Source organism: Lissotriton helveticus, chromosome 3_1 (assembly GCF_964261635.1).
Source record: "Lissotriton helveticus chromosome 3_1, aLisHel1.1, whole genome shotgun sequence".
NCBI classification, from domain to species: Eukaryota; Metazoa; Chordata; class Amphibia; order Caudata; family Salamandridae; genus Lissotriton; species Lissotriton helveticus.
Genome location: NC_136061.1, coordinates 1,565,625,370 through 1,565,639,114, shown reverse-complemented (window position 1 = coordinate 1,565,639,114; position 13,745 = coordinate 1,565,625,370). Strand labels below are relative to the sequence as shown.

The following is a 13,745-nucleotide window of genomic DNA, read 5'->3' as shown; positions in this document are numbered from 1 at the left end:
ACAGGTTTGAAAGGCTACTTGGGTGGGTGGCACAATTAGTGCTGAAGGCCCACTAGTAGCATACGAAGTACAGGCCCTGGGGTATATAGTATACCACTTTATAAGGGACTTATCAGTACAGCAAATATGCCATTCAAGTATATATCAATGTCATCATGTTTAGGGGAGAAGCACATGCACTTTGAGCATTCTACTACTACTAACCAATACCGGAGTCCTAAGGCCAACAAAAAGAATCAGCAAAAACAAGAGTTAAAACATCTGGGGAAATACCAACTTAAGGATGACCGGTCTAACTGTGGTGGACATGGAGATTAGTGAATCAAAAGGTTTCCGGGGTAGTTTAGATATATTCTGGGATTTGTACTGCCTGTGCAGTGTTTAGTTAAGAGTGAACCAGTGAAAAAGATTGCAAAGTGGTTTAGCCAACTCCTTCAGAAGGTACTGAAAAGTTGGTAGTGGTAAGCAGTTACACACAGTGTTTCCTAGAGGTTAGAGATTGAGCAACTATTAGGGGTTTTATGTGGTTGGCAGGTGGCGAAGAGCTGAAGACATTACAGTGACTATTTCCCCAATACACACTAATACCACTTTGTATTTTGGCAAGTAGTAGTGACACAACAAGGTATGCATTCAATCACTGACTTGCTCTAGAAAAGCACTCCCAGAGACATCAAAATGATAGAAGAAGAACATGTTTGTTATACAATAGATGGGATGAAGAGACAGAGTCATGGACTCAAAGAATGCCTCAAAATTAAATTGGATAGCATGCCTGTCCGGGTTTCCCTAAGATCATAGCTATGTTGTTTTCCTTATATTTATTCCATAGAACTGCAGGACAGAGTGAGCACTGGTGAATAAAACATCAAAGGTGTTAATGGGAAAACAAGAGGGCTACACTTCCACGACAAACATGAGATTTGGGTTTGGCGCTTTGATACTATGTCAGATATTTCAACACAGTGGCCATGTGTACAGTAACATTTAATCAGGCAGGTTAGCTGATTCCACTAGGAAATGGAGCCAGTTAAAGAGATGAGTTGTCAGTAACTTCTGATATACATCCCCTCAAGCTATTCAGGTTTACAAGACATTTGCTTCACACAGCAGAATATCATATATTACCGCAGGTGAAGGAGAATGTTATCGTATTGATGAAAAGGACTGTTTTAACTCATTATAAAGCTTTAAGATAGGATACAGGGTACTGAGAACTGGGTTTGGAACAATATCCACCTGTGAAGGAACTTCAGGAGTGGATTTGTGTGCAGACAGTTCACCTGCAGATTGGTGGGGGTGGTTATAGAAAACATACGGAGTTGTGAAAGCAGAGTAGTGTAACTTAGGCTTCAAATTGAATAGGAGACGGGAAAGACATCATAGATAAGTCTCAATATTAAGATATTTTCAGTCAACGGAAAGAGATTTGTAACATACCTCAATTTGTTTCAAGCCAGCATCCACCCAGTATAGTAGCTTGCTTATTGGCTCAAAAGCCAAAGCTTCAACAGTTTGCAAGCCACTTCCAATGATCACTTCTTGGCCTGAGCTTCCATTGAGACACAGACGCTATAAATAAACAAGACAACAGAGGTTAGCATTCTTACGCTTTAGAGCATAAAGGATCAAAATGCACAATCTATTCATATTTAAATATCCTAGATAAGATTAGATCCTAATAAATGAGCCAATCCGTTAACTTCACATGCCTAGGGATCCCCAATGCAGAGCTCAGTGGGTACGAATCAGGATCTGAAGCCCAACCAAGGGATGATGCAAACATGATGGGAAATGGTATAACCATCACTCACTGAGCAGTCATTGAGGCTGCTGTTCCCCCAGTCCAATAACAACATGACTTTGCTTTCATCATTCCCAGTAGATATAGTTTTGCATTTTCTCAGTGGAAATATAGGGTTTTGCCACATGGCAGCTGTAGCTATACAGATTACAAAACTAGTCAAAAGTTGCCAGTTACCCAGCGAAACATCACATTTTGCAAACCTACTTGCTTAGTGAAAGCAATCATAAATTGGGCATATTTTTGCCAACTAATCAAAGATCTATAGATAACTGCAATTACGCATGCAATATATATTTTTTAGAAAGCAGTGTTTGAATCTAGTTTCTTAATATGAAAGTAAAACAAAGTCCTGTTAGGAACAGGGAGTAGCCGTTGTACATCTCAAAATCACAGGGATTAAGAGTCACCTTGCAAAAAGCATACTGAAGCTAGAGATAAACTGGGCTTACATTGTGAAGCATGTAACAGAGTCACCTTAGTGACAAGTAGGTGCAGACAATTAACTACGGATTGTTTGGGGAAAAAAACACCAGCAGTGTATCTTCTTGCATTAACAACACATTTACAAAGCAATCATCAGAACTTCAAGCTATTTGAGCTTGCATTCCACTATCTCCAAAACATCAAATATATTGTTTCTTTAGGTTGCACTCCTATTTGAGGGCATGTCTGACTGAGAAACAAAAACGGCAAAAGTCTTATATATATCTTGTCAGTGGTAATCTTTGACGCAAATAAATTACCTAGACAGGTAAATAAATTTAGCAACAGCTAAACCCATCACAGGGGAATTGTACTAGAAGGCATTGCAAATTACAAATTATTACTAGATTAATGCTTGGAAGAAACTATATTCATAGCTAAAGAGAAAAGTGCCACCAGTCTTCAGAATGAGATGTGAGTTATCTTCCAGAAAGTTAAACAACCAAGAACTTAAAAAGTAAAATGTGCAATAGTGAGATTATCCTAGTTAGTTGTTTAACAAGTGACTCTCTTCTCTAATAAAAAAGCCGCTTAAAGTATTTAAGTAGCATCAAAATATGAGAGAAAAAAAGTAAATCAGTTAAAATACTCAAATGTAATGGATTTATGAGTGGAGCTATCCCTAATGGAAGGCAAAGGAAACTTATAAAGTGTATTTATGTAAAAGAATATTTAAATTTGATTTATGAAAATATACATGTAATTAATGTAAAATAATTACTATTATCTTGGAACTAAAACTGAAAAATTACCACATATTACCTCGTCAAATTAAAGGTGTATTAAACAATTAAAAAATTTAAATATATTCAATTTGCAAATATTGTTTAACCATAAAAAAATAAACCAACCACTTAGACTAACATTATTTAACTAGCATTAAACATGTTTAAAAAGTATCTATTTAATGTAAAAATGTCTTATATTACAAACAAATAAGTAAAATTTCCTTTTTTAAGTGTATTATTAAACTCATATCAGAGAGCCATGAAATATGGAAAATATTTCTTGATTGCCTGTGAAATACGGATTTCATTTTTATATGGACAGCCCCCAAACCACTCTGCAGAGCTTTAGCATGTTTGCATCTACCAAGATTATGCGGCATGGAGGAAAAAATGATATGACAAGTTATATGAATTATTCTGCAAAAAAAATGTAAGTTATGAGGCACATTCTCTGGCAGTAGTATTTTCATCCATTTAAGCTAGACAATATGTTTGGTGAAAATAGGCACCATTTATACATTTTTAACAAATACAGTAAATCCATAATTATGCAGTAAATGCTGCATCCAAAGCAACGCATAAATCCACTGAACTCACCACTGCCCATTTTAGGGTCTCGCCATCCAGACAGCTCTTAATTGTCTGGTGGGCAAAAACCTATTGTTGTGGACTTTACCAAAAATGTACAGTGGACTTAAAGTCCACACTCATTTTCTTGCTTTTAACTCAATGGCTTTCCTTCCTCCTCCTGTGTCTAGCCCTCCCTTGGTGCTAAAACTAATTGCAGAGAGGGAGGGGGTGGGTACTTTTGACACAGAGGGGTCACTAATTACATGAGGAAAAAATACATTACGTCCTGTGAATTTCAAGTCAAATGCTTAGTTCGTAAGCTGATAGTTAATTGATACGTGAATGGTTTCTCATATTACTTTATAGCTAATTTTTTTAAAGACATACAAACATTTGAATGCTACAATCGTACACAGTACAGTCAACTATTTATGCAGTAGCGGCTGCTACCAAACGAGCGTGGGGGGGGGAGCAGGGTGAGCGGTGGTGGTAAAGAATTTAAATTACATTTTAAAAAAACACTTACCTGGATGCGGCTGGCTGCCACCTCTCCTTCATCCTCTTCCTGGCTTCTCTGGAAGCAGAAAGAACCCAGGCTCCCCTAAGCCAATCACAACGCTAAAAATGCAGCATTGTGATTGGTTTGAGCGCTGTGGTTTGGCGCTCAGACAAGGAATGGGAGCCTGGGCATTTTCTACACACAGGCTGGGGTGGAGAACAGGATTAAATTCTGGCTTGCCCAAAAAGGCCTACCAAAATGTCATGCACACTTAGGAGGTGCCGATCACTCCTCCCCCGCCTCTAAACAGTCCAGCCCGCACCACCCCACCCCCATATAAGCCAGTACATTTAAATAAAATTATAACATTCGGTTATTTTCATTTTATTTTCCGATTCTAATTGCTCACTCAGTGAGCAGTGGGGCGACACTCCTTCCCCTTAACGGAGGAGCTGCCACTGTTTTTATGTATAAAAAACATCAGCGACAATGTGCATCAGTAGCTGTGTTACATCACCAACCAGTGATTGCCTGTAAATGAAAAAATGTAATCTAACAACAGTAAGTTATTCAATGCGGTACCTACTCAATATGCAATCACAGTTCCAATATTTCAATGAGAAAATTATGGTCAGTGTCCCTACTAAATTTAGCCTGTAGAATATTTGAAAAAGTGAGCTGGGGATGTTGGCACTGATTTGAAGAGAAAGCAATACCTGATTATCAGGATCCTTGTTTGTAGCTTCCACAATAGATTTGTTGCCTAAATGCCCCTGGGTTTTGGTGTCATCATGTTTCGACCCTCAGTAATTTCTGGCTCTCCTTGGGACTGTTAATTGATGGAAAAGTAAAAATAGTGGTGATTGTGTACGAGTAGTGTGATCAGCGATCCATCTAAAAGCTAAGTGAGAGAAGAAGGTTGCGTACGTTATGATCAAGGTCTGCACTGAGCGGCTTACTGAATGCCTAATATATATGAGAATCATTAAGAAAAGAAAGAGGGTATTTGGCATGAATTACAGGCACAAAACTTTTTTATTTGTACCTCTGTTATCACAGAGGCCCCCCTGAAGAGGGCCTAATGGGCCGCTGCCACAAAAAATCTGTTTTGGGCCGCTTCAGCATGCCCTTTCCCCAAGAGACAGCGTGAAAGGGGTACAGGGATGTCCTGACCAATGGCATGATGGGTGATGGGAGGGGGGATAGGAGATTATAAGGGCACTGCTCACCCAGCATAGATACTTTCTTCGCTGCAGGGAGTTGGGGAGCGGTGCGCACTGGAGTTTTTTTTTTTTAGGAAAATCTACATTTACTGGAAGAAATACTTGGCTAACGCGTACCGGTCCTTGTGGTCCAAGGCTGCCTTGCTGAACACTGGTGGCAGCGTCTGCGGAGCCCATTGCTAGAGCACCGCCACGGAAACAGCACAGGGATCTCCCCAGCTGCGGCATAAATATCTGGGAGAATTGGGGCACTGGGCACTCAACAGGAGCGACGTACGAGGCGACGACAATGGTTGCAAGTCTTAGCGTGGGTCCACCAGCCGCAGTCAAAGCAGGTATCAAAGCAGATCAGCATCGCAGGTTTAGAGCACTGAGCAGAACTTCGGCGGAGCCGCTGCTTTCACAGAGCGTGGAGCCAGGATTGCCGGCCGCGAGACACGAGCCCGCCTGCCTGCCTGCGGGGGCGCGCTGCGAGTGCAGAGCCCAGTCCTCTCCTTCGTTAATCCGCTCAAGGAAGCATTGCTTCGCCCGACCCTTTGGTTTTCCTCCAATAAAAAGAAATGGGCATCGAGGCAAACAGGAAGTTGGGAGCCGCTCAGGATCGCGAGGTGGGGAAATTTGTGAGGGCCCCCTAAGCCTTGTCCTCACCCCTCCGCAGCCCGCGCTGCCAGCTAAACGGAGTACAAGGGTAAAGTGAGGACAGCCGCAGTGCGTCCATTGGGGTATAGGCAGTGGTCGAAGTGGGGAAAAAAAAAGTAGGGTAACTGTGGGTGGAGAATCAGGCGGCAGGAATAACCGAAGATTGAATCAGTGGGCGGAGTCAGGGGTGTGGCAAGGAATAGCAAAACACCAATTTTTAGTACGTTTAGCATTTCACTGACCAGTTACAGCTTATACCGTTATTTAATTAAAACAATGGATAAACATGTTTATTTGAGGTTTAATTCAGGAAAAAGCAAACGCTCATAGGGAATACAGGTTTATGTAAAGTGTGTGAAATATAAGCAGGAACAACATGTTACCTTAATGCTTTTACTCTCATTGTTCAGAAATCCATGATTATTTTATGTCTCAAACATTGAGGTCATGAATACAGGGCTCCTCCTGTATACGTGTTAAGCAGGGCTCAGAAGGGAAAGGGACTCTTTAGGAGAATCGAGACTCACTGAAACCCACAAAGGCTCCTTCATATTCATGTCAGCCAGCTAGCTGCTCACTCATAAAATAGCAAAAAGAACAACTGGTGGACAGAATGCAGAACAATATCATACATTCACCCCAGTACAGAGATCTGGGCCTAAATCCATTGTTTCTTTGCTCACCATGCCATTCCAGTTTGGACCCAGCCATATGCACATCAGTCTTGATCCTGCACCCAATGGGAACAGTCCAGCCCGAACTGCCAGGCCAGGTCCTCCCTGGACTGGAAACAAGCATCCTAGGACCGGTTTCGGGCTATCAGCCTTCATCAGCCAGGATAGCTTGATTCCAGTGGCATGGAGAGCACGGGACTCATGTCTGAGCATTCCTGTCCCACTCGGGGTGACAAATGCAAAAAGAACAATTGATGGACAGAATGCAGAACAATGTCATACATTCACCCCATTTAAGAGATCTGGGCTTAAATCCATCGTTTTTTGCTCACCTTGCGATTCCAGTTTGGACCCAGCCAAATGCAAATCAGTCTTCATCCTGCGCCCAATGTGAACAGTCCAGTCCGAACTGCCAGGACATATGTATTCAAGTGTCCTTTCATTCGGGAAGTGAACACAAAGCAGTACCCACTGAACAATGCACATAACATATTGCTCTTTGATATGCATGGTACATGTTCTTTGCAGCAGGCATAGTACCCCTCTGCGCTACCTTAGATGAGTAAAACAGCCACTAGACAAAACATGCTCCCATCTCTCTCCAGCAGGTACATTGATCACCAAAGTTATCTTGGCACTTGTTGACCGAAACCTGCTGAATATACAAATAACTTTGCAGTGTTTTTAAAACTCCTGCACTTGTACAAAACCTGTCCCCCCAAACTAAACTGGCCCCCTACCCTTCCAGACGCCCTGGGAAACGCCTGCTCCTGCCCTTGTTCACCGCTCCTGCCCTTGTTCACCGCTCCTGCCCCATCGCCACTCCTGCCCCGGCGCCTCTCCTGCCCCGGCGCCACTCCTGCCCCATCGCCACTCCTGCCCCATCGCCACTCCTGCCCCGGCGCCTCTCCTGCCCCGGCGCCTCTCCTGCCCCGGCGCCTCTCCTGCCCCGGCGCCTCTCCTGCCCCGGCGCCTCTCCTGCCCCGGCGCCTCTCCTGCCCCGGCACCTCTCCTGCCCCGGCACCTCTCCTGCCCCGGCGCCTCTCCTGCACTGTCCCTTTTCCTGTCCTATCACTGCTCCTGCCCAGTCACTTCTGCCACGTTCACTGCTCCTGCCCCGTCACTTCTGCTACGTTCACTGCTCCTGCCCCGTTCACTGCTCCTGCCCCGCCGCTCCTGCCCGGTTCACCGCTCCTGCCCCGTTCACCGCTCCTGCCCCGTTCACCGCTCCTGCCTCGTTCACCGCTCCTGCCCCGTTCACCGCTCCAATCCCGTTACCACACCTGCTCATGCCCCGTCACTTCTCCTGCCCCATTCACCGCTCCTGCCCGGTTACCACTCCTGCTCATGCCCATCACTTCTCCTGCCCCGTCACTCCTCCTGCCCCGTCACTCCTCCTGCCCCGTCACTCCTCCTGCCCCGTCACTCCTCCTGCCCCGTCACTCCTCCTGCCCCGTCACTTCTCCTGCCCCGTCACTTCTCCTGCCCTGTCGCCTCTTCTGTCTGGTCACTGCTCTTGTCCAGTTCCGTCTGTGTACAACATTGACAAATTACACAAGGTGTCAAGTTCCCCGCAGTACTCAGTTTGGGGAAAGCTCCTCTGTAATCACCAACTCTGATCAGTGGCGCCACTAGGGTTGGTGTCACCCAGTGCGGTAACTCATGGTGTCACCCCCTGCTCTTTACTACGCTAAAAAACATGAGGTGTACAAATGTGGGTTTGTCTTGTGCAAACTTCTGGTAATTGTATGCCACTCAATAAATGCTGCCAGATTGTCAGTATGAATGCATTTGTTTTAAAAAAAAATCCACTTACTACTGCACAATCTACAAATGCAAAATCTACTGTTGCACAAAATAAGGCATGGAGCTCAGGATAGTCTTTATTTTTACATTTGCATAGCAGGTGACACATTCTGTCGCAAAGCATTGATAAATTGTATACATGCTAGTGAAATAAAGGGAGACGTCCATTACATGTTCCGTTTCCTTTGATATGTTATGTGGGTCGCAAAGTGTGCTCTGCAAGTCAGTCACTTTGACATGTTGTTTTTCCATCTGAAAACGTTTTGCGAATGGCACACCCACCATGCCACCCCTCTCTGATAAATGTGTGTCAGTGTGCTGAAGTGCAAGGTGGGTGCTGTTGGGATAGGATTTCCTGTAAAGTATCAGGATTGTTTAAGGGGTGATGACAGTAGATATGATGGATGAGGGTGAGAATGCGCTCTGCAGTGGGGGGGGGGGCTCAGTACTTCAATAGTGTTAGAAGAGTCCTGTTCGGTTTCATTGAAAGCCAGAGGAACTAGTGGCGTAGCTGTGGGGGCGTCCAGAAGTGCAACTTGCCCAAGGTACCTTTATAAAAAAGTATTCTCGCTCGTCGTCTGTTGCCTAACCGGCCCCTGACCTCCTGACCCCCCCCCCCCCCACCTCCCCCAGTGTCACCCGGTGTGGTCCGCACCCCACTAGTCATGTCACTGACTCCAATCTCACTGGCTCTTGATATGCTAAAGGCAGAGGGCGGGCGCATTGTCATTCGAAAGGGGATAATCTGCCTCAATCAGAATGACAATGGGCCTGCCCTCATCCTGTGCGAGCTCAGGGAGGGCTGCTGCAGCCTCTGGAGTTAAACAGAGAAGTGCGAGCAGCTCCTGGAAGCTGAATGAAAAAAGTTAGCGTTTTTTAAGTAGAACTATTCTTGCCGTCCCGGGATGCTTTTCTGAAAGTAAGAAGTAGGGGAACGGACTGAAATCATTTTTAGAAGTAAGGGCACGCCGTGCTCTTCCGTCCCCGCCCACTTCTACCACTGGGTATAGGGGCGTAGCCCCACTAAGTCTGGACGCACCGTGGCAACTTGCAAGCTATTTATAAACATTCGCAATAAATTAGCGCCACAGCGCAGCGCGGGACACGGGGACAGGCGATAATGTGTTATGCGGTGCGGTCCGCCGGTCCGGAGTGCGCAGGGGGTGGGGGCGGGGCTGCTGGTCTGCTGAGTGACAGACAGTCTGCAGCAGGCCAGCAGCACTCCAATGTGCGCATGAGGTTTTCTGGGCTGTGACTTGCCCGAGCATGCGCCGATGTGCGTCAAACAGTTCAGCCTAGAGAGAGGGTCCGAAGGGGCCGGGGGTGCTGCTTCAGCCGGCCCCGGGTTTTAGAAAGGCCGCCAGGGCGAGTACTCAGTTTGCCCCCCTAGCCAATCATGGTGCTGCATGCAGCGCCAGGATTGGCTGGTCCACCACCCAACATCCATTATTGAATGCCGCGCGTTTGTGGGGGCAGAGTGGCAGACAGTGCTCAGCTTAGCATATATCATGGCCAATCACTGTGTGACTTCAGCATGAAGCCATACAGTGATTGGCCATTCGGGACGAGCGCGCGCGCCGTGACGTTCTATGTAAGTTGTTTCTGTTTCTGTTTGTAACAGAACTTAGTGTCGTCGTCGCCACGTGCAGAGTGAGCCAGCAGCCTGAGCCCAGCCCCGCAGAGGTCCGACGGTCCACACGACCACACCACAACACAGTTCAATCACCGACTGTCTGAGACACAGTAGGTGGGTGCGTGGTGCTGCATATGTTTTAATTAATTTCTGCTGCAGATTTTTGTATTGCCTGTCGCAACCTTAGCGGAGCCTCTGAGGTCAGTATAATTTCTGCCAGTGAAATCTTATACTTGTTCCAGCTCTTTCAGTGCCATTGCTGGCCTGATCGGGCGCTCCCCAGTGCAGTATCACGTCTGCCAGCTCAATCACATACACCCCGCCTGCACGGTCTCAGGCCTGGACATGCGCAGCAGCCTAAACCAGTATAATGGCAAGCGTTCATTGCCTCCGCCAGTTCAATCTCCAGGGTTTCAGGCCAGGGTTCTGAAAGCCTACCCTGCTGCCATGCAGTGCAGTATTGGACGAAAGAGAGACCGGTTTGGTGTACAAATTCGGGATGTGGGTGGTAGACCTTGAAAGGGAAGTACGGGGCAGGGTGGGGGATTGGTATGGATAATTTAGTGCTGGCGACAGAGCACTCTGAAAAGAACCGGTATTGAGAGGATTTGAGAGAGACGGGCGGTGAAGAGGCTTGGGATTCTGCTGCTGAGACTGTAGGTGATGAGAGAGGCAGAGAAGTATAGCCATAGGGGGGATGGAGCAGGCACAAGGCCAGCAACTGACAGCCAGAGGAATCACTATATGTGGCAGAGGGACCTTGAGGTAAGCCTGATGCAGCCTGATATTGGTTTGGGGGGGATGAAGCGTAGACGGGAGAGTGGGACAGGAATGTGGAAGAGGCTGGTCGAACTGAGGGAGACAGGTAGGGGGATACGCTTGGTTCCGCGGTGGCAAAAGGCACTGGGTACTGCTCGTATGGAGGTGAAAGGTAGAAAGGAGAAGGATTTGGTGGTGGGGCAGCGGCGCCTCGGGATTCGGGAATGATAGACAGGGGGGGAGGGGATAGAAGGGAGAGAGGGAGGCTGGGGCGGCCCAGGAGAATCTGAGGGTTGGTGCCGGTGGGCTATGGGAGATGGATATAGGGCAGAGGGAGGCTGGGGTGGGCCAGCGGAGGGGGGTGACTGGGCGACTAGAGGAGAATAACGAGGGCGAGAGGGAGGCTGGGCAAAGGCAGACTGGCTAGGTGGGGGGTAGCGGAGCCTGGAATGGAGGGGGAAGAGGACAGGGGTAGGTAAAATGAAGGGGAAGTGTAGGGGGAGAGGTGGTACAAGAGCAGGGAAACTAAGAGGTAACAGTGAGGCTGGGTAAGAAGAACGGGTGTGAGTGACCGACTGCGTGGCGTAGTAACCTGGAGAGAAACAGGAGAGTTAAAGTTTTTAGCAAAAGACTTGCTTTGGGGTCGAAGTAGACGATTTTGGGAATGTGAGAGCACAGCAGCAGATGCACATAAAGTACTGAACTGTCCGAAAATCAGCCTGCAGACATAAAAAAGCCACAGAGAAGAAAGTAGTTCAGAAATGCTCATGGCATTTTGCGTTCTGAGAATAACAATGGATTTACAGCTCTGCCACTCCGATTTCGACCCGGCTCAGATTTCTAGGGCACCTCCCTGTCCTTTAGGAGAAGCACTGCCAGTGAAAATGTGTGCTTTGCTATGTACATTCCATGCTTTAAAGCCTTAAACCTACCATTAATTTGCAAGTAATTAATTCCCATCCCGACACTGACGGGGAAATCCATATTTAGATTCTTTATTATGTTAGCTTAGTTCACCCCTGACTGTACCTTCTCCAGTACTGCACATTGCCTTTTCCTCTCACTATATCTATTGTGATTTGGAAGTACATTGTATTTGTGGCTTGCAGGGTGAAAGAGGCCAATGGGGCAATGTGGCAGTGTCAGAAGGGCTGGTCTGACAGGTCGATGTGTGGGCTGTTTGTGGACCCGATTTATGGTTTGGGCTGACTTTTACTGTTGAGTCGCATGATATTACCATTAACATTGCCTGTCGAAAGCACAAAAGCATATCCAGTGTCCATACCTTCCAAACCATATGTACAGCATGTCTTTACAAGTTCAAAACTGCAACAATTTGCAAATATGGGCCACTTTTTCAGCTATCTGATTCACTAATGGGGGCCACTTTTATTTTTGTTCCTGGCATATTTTCTGTCCCACGAAGACATACTCAAAATGAGCTTCTCAAGTTGGTAGGACCTGAGAAACTCACCCTGAGTATGTCCTTCTTTTCCATTTCCTGTTGTTGGAAAGTCTTGACTGACATGAATAATAATTGAGGTTGGGAGTTGGTGAAATGTCATTGGTGTTGTGTTTTAGAGGGATCCTTTCCTCTCTGTGACCTTCCACTTTAGAGACGTCGAGAACTCAGCAATCAGTTATATAAAGTAGGCCTTCTGCCAGATGCAGTGATGCTTGGAGAGGTACTGAGGGTGGGCAGGGACTTTTCAGAGGCAAATAACAGGCAATAACGCAAAGGTGAACGAGGGGTGATTGAGCGGGGCTTAGGTAGTTCTATGGCGTACATTGATTAATTATTTTTTTTGAGTTATATTATTATTTTGTGTGACCATCATAATGAGGAGGGCATTCAGGCTGGTATAGTTAACTTCACACAAATGGCTGCAAATATGTGTTCTGTTCAACATGATAGGATGATATTTTCATGAAAGTCTTACAGTCTGAATTCAGCACCTGAGCGTAATAGGACGGAATGTATGAAGCTCTGTGGTTATACTGAATAAGCAGCTACCTATGTTATGCCATCTATTAATGTAATAACTGCACTTTCACAATTGCTTTATTAACCTTCCTGCTTTCTCAAATTTGCTTGAAAATGCACGATTTTTCTACTCTTTTTAAAAAAAATTCTCGGGGAGGGGTAACCCCCCCAAACCCCCCTTATGAAGTTCGGGCTCGCTCGCTGCGCTCGCTCGCTACAGTGCAGTATGCACCTCACCACTTTCAAATGTCAACAGCCGCCCCTGAGTGAGGAGGCATATCCTGGCCAGCAGGGACAGCATAAAATTGTGAGGGACATCTGAAGGGAAGGTTTGCAGGGCCTACCCCCAAGCACCAGTCCGACCGCAGAGTCCAGGCAAGGCCAGTCCTGATTGGTACTTGGAAAGGAATACCCGGAACTGAGGACAAGAAAAAAAAAAATACAAAGAGAAAACAGAAAAGGACGTGACAGGGGTTCAAAGCCTGCTAACGGTGCTACAAGATACTAAAGGGGGTACATTTCACAGAGGCTTGTTAGTGCATAAGGAGAGCGGCAGCACCCAGCTAACACCTGCAACACGGCACAAGGGCGTCAAGGAGTCACACAGGGGGTTGGTACAGCCCGACTGCAGGGTGACGCGACCCAGTCCTCCTAGAGCCAATTACATTTAAGCGGCCCGGACACTATGAAGGAACATGGTGAGTCAGGCGCAGGTGGCCAACCAGGCAAATTGAGTGAGCTGCTTCGACAGATCAGGCCGGCATCTGAAGTGCATGGAACAACTAAAAGGCAGAGCAGTCAACAAACCAACGGGATGCCAGCAACCAGGAAGCAAAAGAGACCTCCAGGAAAGGGACCAAAAAGGGCAAAGGTGAAGAAGGGGAGCAAGAAGACCGACCCGCCACCTGTAAACAGCACAGCGAGCCCTAGCGGCAAAACC

General features: G+C 46.5%; 1 protein-coding gene across 1 annotated transcript in view; it reads right to left on the bottom strand.

The window, feature by feature from the left end:
• SORL1 (sortilin related receptor 1) overlaps positions 1–13,745 on the bottom strand; it is an 852,839-nt gene that overhangs the window by 526,913 nt on the left and 312,181 nt on the right. Inside the window, exon 18 of the mRNA XM_078682321.1 lies at positions 1,441–1,572. Coding sequence (XP_078538447.1) covers positions 1,441–1,572 — 132 coding nt within the window. The remainder of the gene's footprint in view (positions 1–1,440; positions 1,573–13,745) is intronic.